The sequence below is a fragment of the Osmia bicornis genome, unplaced genomic scaffold (genome assembly GCF_907164935.1).
Source record: "Osmia bicornis bicornis unplaced genomic scaffold, iOsmBic2.1, whole genome shotgun sequence".
In the NCBI taxonomy this organism is placed as follows: Eukaryota; Metazoa; Arthropoda; class Insecta; order Hymenoptera; family Megachilidae; genus Osmia; species Osmia bicornis.
In genome coordinates this window covers 165,071-177,498 of record NW_025791064.1, presented here as the reverse complement: position 1 = coordinate 177,498, position 12,428 = coordinate 165,071, and the positions used below count along the sequence as shown (strand labels likewise).

Below are 12,428 nucleotides of genomic sequence, written 5' to 3'. Positions count from 1 at the left end.
TTACCGATCAAAACGATAATCTGATAAATTTCCGTGGAGAAGAATTGACAGTGAGGCTTCATATTAGGCGGCGTAAAAAATAACATGAATATAAACATAATAATCAATGGCCTGTTGAACGGCACGAACGGCTCGAACGGCCAGCGAACGGTTCGAACGGCTCGAACGGCTCGAACGGCCCGCTGAACGGCTCGAACGGCTTTCCGTTGAACGGCTCGAACGGCTTTCCGTTGAACGGCTCGAACGGCTCGAACGGCTCGTTGAACGGCTCGAACGGCCCGCTGAACGGCTCGAACGGCCCGTTGAACGGCTTTCCGTTGAACGGCTCGAACGGCTCGAACGGCCCGTTGAACGGCTCGAACGGCCCGCTGAACGGCTCGAACGGCCCGTTGAACGGCTCGAACGGCTCGCTGAACAGCTCGAACGGCATGCTGAACATTTTACGGCAGCTGCAGTAAGGATAATGATGTAAAAACGATAACAATTATACAATCATTCAGTAGAGGGAATATATCCAAATCGGACACATCGCAAGAGCACATCGTCAAACGCTCCGACGACGCGACCGTTTAATATACGTTATATATCCGTTCATTTAATCGCCTTTCAAGAGAACAAGCAGCACTTATGCTAAACATTACTAGAAATAATGCTGTTGTACACAGATGCTAAAACTCAACCGATCAACAATCCGCCGAATGCATTATTGAGCACCCCGTTGAACGAGTTGCTAAAAGGATCGTTAGAAAATGGATGGAACCAGAACTTCAATCACAAACGCACAAATTGTACTTGCAGCAGCAGCAATTACCACGGTTGCAGGAATAATAATCAGGTATTAAACGGTGATGACTCTTTACAATCATTTAGTAAGGACAATATCTCCACACTGAACACATCGCAAGATTTGAGCGACAAAACACGCAATTTCTGCAATCGTTGGGTTTTGTGATTAAGAAACGAAAATGATGGACCCATTGAACATTGCCAGTTTACCGATTTCTGACGATCGAATTACAAAGATCGAATTACATAGTTACAGCCCATACGCCAACACAACGTTCGGAAACATTGATGAAATACGAATTCCCATTCAACAACAAGATTTGTACACGTTTCCTAGTGAGAGTTACCTTTACGTCGAAGGAAAACTCATTCTCAACGATGAGAATGTTGCAGGAACTTCAGTTGGACTAGAAATGAATTGCGCAGCATTTATGTTTGATGAAATTCGATATGAATTAAACGGCGTGGAGATCGATCGTTGTAAAAACGTTGGAATAACAACTATGATAAAAAATGGAGTATCGTTGACAACGACAAAATCAAAAATGCTTGAAAACGCTGGTTGGATAGACATACCCAATGCAGGAGGCTACTTTGACTTTTGTGTTCCTCTAAATATGCTGCTCGGTTTCTGCGAAGATTACAAACGAATAGTGATTAATGCGCATCATGAATTGATTCTGATTCGATCGCGAGACGACAAAAATGCTGTTTATGGAACAGATGGTGCAAAATACACGCTGCAATTATACAAAGTACAGTGGAGGATGCCACATGTCACGCTCGAAGAAAGACACAAACTTTCATTGTTGCGTATCCTTGAAAACGGTCAAACGATAATTATGAGTTACCGTTCCTGGGACTTATACGAGTATCCAATGTTACAAGCAACCACTAAACATACATGGAGCATTAAAGCAGCTACGCAATTAGAAAAACCGCGATATGTAATATTTGCATTACAAACGGATAAAAAAAATAAGCTCAATAGACATATCACCAAATTTGATGACTGCAAACTCACCAATTTTCGATTGTATTTAAATTCGGAATCATATCCGTATGACAATTTGAATCTTGACTTTAATAAAAATAGATACTCTGTCCTTTACGACATGTATGCAAAATTCAGAAAGTCATATTACGGAGCAATGTGCAGTAATGGTGATGACGGAGCTCTATACGATAAGATACTCTTTTTCGGCTACGGCCCATTCGTTGTCATTGATTGCTCGCATCAGAACGAATCGATAAAAAGCGCTACAATCGATGTAAGAATCGATTTTGAGTGTAGTGAAAACGTTCCTGAAAATACTAGCGCCTACTGTTTGATCATTCACGATCGTATCGTGCAGTACAATCCACTGACCAATGTAGTGCGCAAACTCTCTTAAGTGAAAGAGGGTTTATATGATCATTCCGCAGTAAAAGCGGTCATTTTTCGCCACAAATTCAACTAATCAAAATGAATGTACCAACATTCGTGGACATTCAAGGCTTCAAAAGCGATACGAACGAGTTTTTCGTAAAGGAACTTGCTATCTTCCAGAATGGGAATCGTGTACAATGTTTCATCTTTGCGCCACCATTTGCTAAGAAAAAATTGTCGAAAGCAGAATTAAGACAAATAAAATGGTTGACGCAAAATCATCACGATTTGAGTGGGACGATGGTACCGTGCCGTATTCATGCCTTCAAGAGTGTGCCACTTCGTGTTTGAAAGATAGTATTCATGGATCCGTATACGTCAAGGGCATTGAGAAAGAAAAAATGGCTGAAGAAACTTTATCCTTCAGTCAGTCCAATCAATATAGAGGTTTTGAACAAAGATGACGATCTACCGAATTTGCCAACCAAGAGCCGGCATATTCAGGATGGATGGATGGATAAACATATGGCATGCATCGCGCACAATGGGGCATGTGCTATGAGAAACGTATCGATATTAAAAGAATGGTGGTTAAAAAAAAGGAAGGAGGAAGATGAAGAGCTGTGCATGGAACATTATAACCGGCCAGGGGATGACACGCACATAGATGGATTCCACCGAAAAGAAAAAATTGTTACATTTGTCTTAAAACACGAAACATTTAATATCATTTATTAATTTTGTTCATTACTGTAAAATAATAAAATCTATTTAGTAAAAATATACTTTATGCGTCTTAATGTTGTTTTACCTAGAACGATTGTATGTGTAACGTTTGTGTTTCATATTTGTTGCGCGCAGAGAATAAATTTTTCCTCTGGGCAAAATACCGTTAGTTTCAGTAAGGAAGGAAGGAGTTTAATAATGTTTATCGACACTTTGAATATACGTAATATAATTTAATAAGCAAAGAAAGGAGTGTTGAGTCACTTTACACTCCGTGGCCTTTAATCAGTAAAGGCAAAACTGGTTTATACAAAATGTACTTTCAGTCGAAGTACGTTGAGCGAATTAGTCGCGTGTTCTGAATACTTTGGAATGACTTTCTTTCGTTGGTGAATAGCGAACGAGTAGGACGATCGTCGCCGCGTCGCGGTTTTTATAATCGTGAGCGCGCTGACAACGCCGAAGGTTTTTCGGCGTTTGGCATAACTTTGCCTAATTTAAATTGGCGCGCGCTTAATCCCGAACAATATTCCAATGTAGGAGATACAAAAGGAATGATCTTCTATTTCAAAGACATGAGGGAGTAGGGCGAAATCCATGTTTACATGCAGACACGTGTTGATGTGCAATCTGGTACAGATAGAGAGAGCATCGTCGAGACAGGCTTTTGGTCACGTTTTGCTTGGATGCCTCTTTGACGGCTTGCTGACGCGGTTAACATGAGGGGGTAGGGTGAAATGTTTACAGGTAGACACGTGTCGAGTGCAATCTGATACAGATTGAGCGAGCATTGTCGAGACAGACTTTCGGTCACGTTGTTGCTTGGATGCGTATTTGATGGCTCGGTCACGAATTACATTCCGCGTGTCCGCCACCACCGCGCGCCCGCCGCCGCCGCCGCACGCCGCCGCTGCCGCCGCCGCCGCGCCGCGGAGAAGAGGGTTAATCGCGGTTAAAGCGCGTTATCGCCGCGGAGAAAAAGGGTTAATCGCGGTTAAAGCTCGTTCACGGCCGCGGTTAAAGCGCGTTCACGACGCGGACAAACAGCTTTTCCGCAACCTATAAAGAGGCTGAATCATTAAATATATGGTTATTAGATTGTTTGAGAATCCGCTCAGCCATGATGGCGCTCACGGTCGATCGATTTATCGATCGGGAGTCGACCATCTAGGTAACGCGTGAGCAGGGGTCTTCTCGCCGGCTCGCGCGCAACGACGCCATTATCGATCAACGATCACAGTGAAACACACGTGCAGATCATTCTTTTCGCTCTTCGACAAGTGTTCACGTGCAGATCACCAACAAGGATCACGAAAGCAGCTCTCTGACGAACTCACGAATCCTCAGCGATTGTGCAAGTGACAGGATTCACAGGTATGTTCATTTACAAGATAATTCATTGAACACGTGAGCCGCCAACCACGTGTCGATCACGCACGAGATCACGGGCACCATCACAGCAGCGGGCCGAATTAATAGAATTAACGGCGCTGAGAAGCTCGCTGCTTGCAAATTGTAAGAGCATTGTTCATGTAACACCAAGCAGGTGACAGATCAAATCAATAATGTATATGTCTCGACTCATGTAAAATCATTGTTCACGACGAATCACTGTAATTGTAATTTGAAACTCATTCAGACGGTTCATTTTCTCACGTGAAAATTCAAAGCGGATCATCCTAACGATCACACATTTGTATTGTTTGCTCAACCACTAATTGTCAGATCAGCGTGTTCATTTCATTTTATCATTGACTCAAATAAATCAATTTGTGAAACCGACCCAGCAAGTGTAAAATTCTTTCCCAGCGCAATCCATCCAGGATTTCCACCATTCCTGAACATTTGGTCCTTCGAGCCGGATTGCGCCCTTGCTGGACTCGGTTTTCACAAAATTGCTCATTAATCATTGTTCGTCTCAAGTCTTTGTCTCGTGTTCGTAACGGTTTTCGGTGGTCGGCCATCTTCTCTTCTCTCCTCCATTCAAATTTCACTGACACTTTCGCCACCTCACCAGGTGGCGCTCAGACGAATCACCCGCAGTCGATAAGGAAGATCGATCCAACGAACGCTCACCAAGTCTGATCAACCCGCTCATCACTGATCATCAATGGCTCACCAAGGGAAAAGCTCAGAGAAATGGAGCGAAATGGACAGTTCAAAGGAGTCGCTGGAGGTGCCAGAAAAGAGCGCATCAGGCCGCTCATCGCCCGCTCTGGTGGCAACGGAACCAGCTCGCCGCACACCGTCGCCGCATTCACATGCAACGCGCTCAACGGCCACGGATCAACTGCCGATCGAGCTGCAGCTCAAAGTGCGGACTCAAAAGGGACGGCTCCGCAATGCTCACGACATCCTGACTTCCCTCAAGGAAGAAGCAGAGCGTCTCTCCAAGGAGGAGCTGGACGACGCCAAGGCTCAACTCGACGAGGCCATCAAAGTGTTCAACAAAGAACACGCACACTTTGAGGTGGTGTGGCCAAAGTCCCAGGCAGATCACCCGTACTTCACAGAGGACTGCCACTATCAAATGCAGCAGATCGGCACTCAGGCAAAGAAGATCATAGCGAAGAGATCAGCGGAACTGCCAGCTCAACCGTCCGCTCAATCTGGAAAGGTGACGTATTCCAAGTCGAAGCTGCCCGACATCGCGTTGCCAAGGTTCACGGGCAACTACACGGAGTGGCCGTCCTTCCTAGAGTTGTTCACTTCCGTAGTGTGCGGAAAACCAGAGCTCGATCAAGTAGAGAAATTCTACTACTTGAAGGGTTGCCTGCGAGGAGAACCAGCTCAAATCGTGGCCAGCCTACCGCTCATCGGCTCATCACTCTCCGCAGCTCTCGAAATGCTCAAGCAGCGCTATGAAAATAAGCGGCGTCTCGTCCAGGCTCACCTTGATCAATTGGTCTCACTGCCGATGGATCAAGATCACGCCAAAGCGCTAAGCCAGCTCATGTCAACCGCCATGGAAACTCGGCACGCAGTGCAGAACCTGATCGAGCCAGGTAAGCTCGGTGACTGCCTGCTCGTCCATCAGGTGTGCAGGAAGATGGATCACGCCACAAAGGAGCGATGGGAGACCACCCTCGGGGTCACCACAGAGTATCCATCTTTCCAGGAGGCCATGGAGTTCATCACCTCACGGATCAGAACGCTGGAGCAGTTGGCCGATGATAAGGCGAGAGCGTCGGCCAGCAAGACCGCTCAAAGTAAGCCCGCTCAACCGAAGGCTCAGCAGGCGACCACAAGCAGGCCAGCTCACGCAGCAGTCGCAGCAAGGCCTGTAGCTCAAGCTCGCCAGTCAGCTCCTCGCACCACCGAAAGGCCCCACCTAGAACGGCCATCGCCCTTCGAGTGTTGCGACTGTTGCGGAGGGCAACATTACATCGTGGCATGCGCGCTCTTCAGGAGTATGACGCCCAAGGTGCGAGCTCAAACCATCGAAGACAAGCGCCTGTGCTACAATTGCTTGGGCAGGCACAGCGTGCGCTCATGCAAGTCGGCTCAAAAGTGCAAACACTGCGGTGAGAAACACCATACTATGATCCACGAAGGCGAGCCGAAAACGGCTCCAGCTCAAGCCGGCTCATCCAGAACAGCCTCCTCATCTGCTCAAACCACCGAGTAGGACCTCGGTGCAGTCGTTAAACCAACAGATCACCAGACACTCCTTGCAACCGCTCAAGCTCTGCTCACCACCTCAACGACAGTTCATCAAATCCGCATCTTAATAGATCCCGGTTCCGAAATTTCGTTCATCTCCGAAAAACTCACCCGTCTGCTCAACCTTCGGAGACACCGATCATCCATCACAATCATTGGTGTTGGTGGAACAAAATCAACTGAAACAAAGGGCGTGGTCACTGTCACACTCCAGTCGATGCATTCACAGCAGACTGTCTGCATCCAGGCTCACGTGCTCACAGCCGTATCGACAATCCTGCCATCGTTCTCAATGAGAACTCCGGATTGGCCTCACATTAGAAAATTGAGGTTGGCGGACAATGATTTCTTGACACCACGACCAGTCGATTTAATCATTGGAGCGGATTTCTACGGAAGGATCATCAAGCCAAATATCATCAAGGGCTCACCAACAACACCAATTGCTCAACTCTCCATTTTTGGATGGCTCGTCATTGGCCCAGTCAACGAATCACATTCAAATACTCATTATTCACATTTTGCAGTTGCTCAAGACGACCAGAGCAATCTGCAAGAGCTGCTCACCAAATTCTGGGTTCAAGAGGAATCACCAATGGACACTCCAAGCACGCTCACTCCGGAGGAAGAAGAATGCGAATCACATTTCTGTGCGACTCACACTCGTGATCACACTGGAAGGTACATCGTTCGCATTCCACTCAAGGCACCAGCATTGCTCTTAGGCAATTCACACAAGATTGCTCAAAGATGTCTACAAAGCACGTTGCGACGACTCTCCAAGGATTCAACATACAATCAGCTCTACGTCGAGTTCATGAAAGAGTACGAAGAATTGGGACACATGGTAAAGGCTCCAGATCACCAACGAATCTCATCAAGAGAGGCTGAGAACGTTGGGCCTGATGGGGAGATGACCTTGGCACATGATGCTCCGGCATCAGGAGGGTTGAGGGTCTCTTCTGACGGTTCAACACCTCAGACCTCTGCTCATCTTCAACCATATTATCTGCCTCACCATGGAGTTCTACGTCTCGACAGTTCAACAACGAAGCTCAGGGTTGTATTCAACGGATCAAAAGCTACGACATCAGGCAAATCAGTCAACGATTTAATGCATACTGGTGCTAATTTGCTCTTGAATGTTACGGATGTTCTAATTTGGCTTCGCCATTATCACCACATTTTTGCCACAGACATCACAAAAATGTATCGCCAGGTAGCAGTTCACAAGGATGATTGGGATCTCCAGCGAATCCTTTGGATCGATGAAGACCGCAATGTCATCCCTTACCAGCTCACAACTGTCACGTACGGTACAAAGGCGGCTCCCTTCCTGGCTACACGAGCACTCATGCAACTTGTTCACGATGAGGGTCATCGATTCCCTCTGGCAACGCCTTCGCTCACACATGGCAGATATGTGGACGATATTTTTGGAGGAGCAGACTCAATCTCGGAACTTGTGGAGGTCGCTCAACAGCTGATTGCATTGTGCAACGCGGGCGGATTTCCACTCGCAAAATGGCATGCGACTCACCCAGATCTTCTACGGGCTGTTTCGTCATCCACACAATCGTCAGCTCCCATATCATTTGACGACTGCACTACCAAATTACTCGGTATTCAATGGATGCCTCAAACTGACGCATTCGGCTTCTCATCAACTTTGACTGATCAACCAAGTAAGTGTTCAAAACGCCTCGTATTGTCCGAAGTGGCTCGGATATTTGATCCATTAGGTTTCGTCTCACCGGTAATAGTACGAGCAAAAAATGCTATTACAAGAACTCTGGCTACACAAAATCAATTGGGACGATCCATTACCGTCTCAAATTGTATCACGATGGTTCATCATCAGAGAAGATCTCAAAGGTTTGGCCAAACTGACAATTCCAAGATGGTTCAACACATGGAACAATTCAACTGTAGAAATTCATGGATTCTCTGATGCTTCTCAACTTGCCATGGCAGCAGTGATTTACATCACTGTCAGCTCTCCGTCCAACGACTCAATGACGTCACTTGTCTGCTCTAAGACAAAAGTTGCACCACTGAAGAGGCTCACGATACCCAGATTGGAGTTGTCGGCCGCACTCCTACTGGCAAAACTCACAAAATATGTTCAATCAACGCTCAAGGTGAAGATCAATGCAACGCACCTGTGGACGGACTCTCAAGTTTCGCTCATATGGATCAAATCGCAAGCATCACGTTGGAAGGATTATGTTCGGAACAGAGTCATTCAGATCCAAGAACTCACTCCAAATGCGCATTGGAGGCATGTTCCAGGTACTTCTAATCCAGCCGACTGTGCTTCCCGAGGCATTTCGACAGATCAACTTCAACGATTCGAGCTTTGGTGGAAAGGTCCTCCATGGATGGCTCGAAATCAAGATCATTGGCCAGAGCAAAAGGAATTCTCAACTTTAAACAGCGAGCTCGAAGTGAGACCCAATGTCTCACTCTTTGCTTCAGCTCAAAAGCTAAGTTATCATTGGGATCTCATTTACAAATATTCATCTCTTATTAAGCTGTATAGACTGACTGCACTTTGTTTCAGGTTTGCCTCACGGCTTAAGAGAAAGCTCGAAACTCCTCCTGTGATCATCATACCATCCTGCGACATGGAGAAGGCGCAGCTCCTTTGGATTCAAGCGACTCAACACTTGTATTTCACCAGCGAAATCAAGACGCTCAACTCAGGCTCAACCCTGCCTGCAACTCACCCTTTCAGTCGCCTCACCGCTTTCATCGATTCGCAGGGAACAATACGAGTAGGAGGAAGACTCACCAATACAGCGCTCAGCAGGGATGAAAAACATCCAGCGATCCTCCCACGGGACGCTCACCTGTCGAAGATCATCATTGAAGATGCTCACAAGCGAACATTTCACGGAGGAACGCAGCTCACGCTCGCATACATTCGACAACGGTACTGGATCATCGGTGGCAGAGCTCCTGTAAAATCTCACATTTTGAGATGTGTCGTGTGTGCTCGTCAGAGGGGGATTCGCGCTCGTCAGATGATGGGTCAACTACCTCTCTGTCGAGTCACACCATCACGACCATTCGCTCACACCGGTGTCGACTATGCAGGACCGATCACAATGAAAAATTCAAAGGGAAGAGGCTCGAAAACAATCAAAGGATGGATCTGCGTGTTCGTATGTTTCTCCTCATCAGCTGTTCACCTCGAGGTTGTCAGCGATTACTCAACCGAGGGATTTCTGGCAGCCTACAGAAGATTCTCATCACGAAGAGGGATCGCTCACAAGTTGTACTCTGACTGTGGTACAAATTTCATTGGAGCACAGGCAGAGCTCAAACGCCTGTTCACGTCAAGTTCACAGGAGCACCGACAGATCGCATCGATTCTGTCAGCTGACAGCACTCAATGGATGTTCAACCCACCAGCTGCTCCTCACATGGGAGGAAAATGGGAAGCTGTGGTGAAATCAATCAAGTACCATCTCAGGAGAACAATTGGTGAGCTCTTACTAACATTCGAAGAGTTTTCCACTCTCCTCACACAGATCGAAGCGGTGCTCAACTCAAGACCATTGGAGCCGCTCAGTGACGATCCCGACGACATCTCTGCGCTCACCCCAGGACATTTCCTCATCGGTTCAGCGCTCAACACGATACCAGAACCATCACTGCTCGACGTCTCACCAGGTAGATTGTCGAAATGGCAACTGATCCAGCAGAGGGTTCAACACTTCTGGTCTCAGTGGTCTCGACACTACCTGCAGAGACTTCAATCAATCTCAAAGTGGCATCACCCATCGAACGACATCAAGACAGGCTCGTTGGTGCTGCTCACGAACGAGCATCTTCCACCGAGCAAGTGGCCACTCGCAAGAGTGACCGAAGTTCACCCCGGCAAGGATGCCCTCACCAGGGTTGCAACCGTGAAGACTGCAACCACGACTCTCGTCAGACCGATCACCAAGCTTGTCATCCTGCCTGTTCACCATCAAGCTGAGCTCACCTCTGCAGAAACATCATCAACGAGTTGCTGATGGCGGGCGGAAATGTTTGAGAATCCGCTCAGCCATGATGGCGCTCACGGTCGATCGATTTATCGATCGGGAGTCGACCATCTAGGTAACGCGTGAGCAGGGGTCTTCTCGCCGGCTCGCGCGCAACGACGCCATTATCGATCAACGATCACAGTGAAACACACGTGCAGATCATTCTTTTCGCTCTTCGACAAGTGTTCACGTGCAGATCACCAACAAGGATCACGAAAGCAGCTCTCTGACGAACTCACGAATCCTCAGCGATTGTGCAAGCGACAGGATTCACAGGTAATGTTCATTTACAAGATAATTCATTGAACACGTGAGCCGCCAACCACGTGTCGATCACGCACGAGATCACGGGCACCATCACAGCAGCGGGCCGAATTAATAGAATTAACGGCGCTGAGAAGCTCGCTGCTTGCAAATTGTAAGAGCATTGTTCATGTACCACCAAGCAGGTGACAGATCAAATCAATAATCTATATGTCTCGACTCATGTAAAATCATTGTTCACGACGAATCACTGTAATTGTAATTTGAAACTCATTCAGACGGTTCATTTTCTCACGTGAAAATTCAAAGCGGATCATCCTAACGATCACACATTTGTATTGTTTGCTCAAACACTAATTGTCAGATCAGCGTGTTCATTTCATTTTATCATTGACTCAAATAAATCAATTTGTGAAACCGACCCAGCAAGTGTAAAATTCTTTCCCAGCGCAATCCATCCAGGATTTCCACCATTCCTGAACATATATAGACGATATGCATTTCGCAAAGCAGCCCCTGTCTATCCTTATTCTCGATTTAGACGAGAGGACAACACGCATGGACGATCGTCGGCGACGACACGGGCCCCTCTTGCCGAATACGATACGTGGTATAATTTGCGGTCCATCGAACTGCGGTAAAAACGAACGTCGTAATCAGTCTGATCGAGAGCCCGAACGGTGTAAGATTCAATAACGTATATGTATACTCAAAATCATTGCAACAACCAAAGTACAAATATCTCGAACGAATTTTGACAAACGTTCCTGAAATCGGAAACTTTTCATTTTTCAAATAATGCCGAAGTCGCGCCACCGAACGAGGCGCTGCCCGATTCGGTGTTTATATTCGATGACGTTGCGTACGACAAGCAAGACGTGATAAGAGAATATTTCGCTATGGTAGGCACTCGCGCGTGGACTGTTTTTATCTCTGTCAGACTTATGCGAGAATACCGAAACACCTAATTCGCGACAATGCCAACCTTTTGATCGTGTTCAAACAAGATGGCACGAATCTACACCACATTATAATGATCATGTAAATACAGACATGTCGTACGAAAACTTTTGTAAATTGTGCGCGCAGTGTTGGGAACAGAAATATGGTTTCGTAATAATCGACAAGGACAGCTCGATGGAACATGGCCGTTACAGAAAAGGATTTAACGAATTTGCCGTTTTCTGAAACATTTAGTCCATCGATAGAACGCTTAGCGAGTAGACGTCTTCTCTTTGCAATGGATAATAGTAATATTAAAGAATCGAGTAAAGTTGCGAATGCTATAGCTAAAACAAGCGATGCTATACGCAAAAAACGCAGAGCTCTGCAATCGGAGAGCATCGACGAAGAGAGAGTCATCGAAAAACGATTGAGACCCGTGGTAGAACCGCTGGAACGAATTATCGAGAATATATCAGCGGTATCGCCACATTCAGACACGATCGATATAAAATCCGAGTCGACATTCCCAACTTTGAATATTAAAGAACCGCAAAAATTGACGTCAACTCCTTTTCTTAACCCTCAAAGCGCACAAACTGCAAGAGCGCGCATTTATTCCGAACCTGGTACATCTTCGA

At 46.6% G+C, this 12,428-nt stretch overlaps 2 protein-coding genes across 2 annotated transcripts; both read left to right on the top strand.

Annotated features, from left to right (window-relative positions):
* Positions 1 to 6,761: 6,761 nt before the first annotated feature.
* Positions 6,762 to 8,495, top strand: LOC123988655. Its single transcript, XM_046289407.1, has one exon. It carries the CDS (start codon positions 6,762 to 6,764, stop codon positions 8,493 to 8,495), a length of 1,734 nt encoding a protein of 577 aa, XP_046145363.1.
* A 16-nt stretch (positions 8,496 to 8,511) lies between these two features.
* Positions 8,512 to 10,569, top strand: LOC123988654. Its single transcript, XM_046289406.1, has one exon. It carries the CDS (start codon positions 8,512 to 8,514, stop codon positions 10,567 to 10,569), a length of 2,058 nt encoding a protein of 685 aa, XP_046145362.1.
* Positions 10,570 to 12,428: the final 1,859 nt, after the last annotated feature.

Bases quoted from the DNA above. Each gene is read 5' to 3' on its own strand.
- LOC123988654 (XM_046289406.1), top strand. From the start codon at position 8,512: ATGGCAGCAGTGATTTACATCACTGTCAGCTCTCCGTCCAACGACTCA.
- LOC123988655 (XM_046289407.1), top strand. From the start codon at position 6,762: ATGCATTCACAGCAGACTGTCTGCATCCAGGCTCACGTGCTCACAGCC.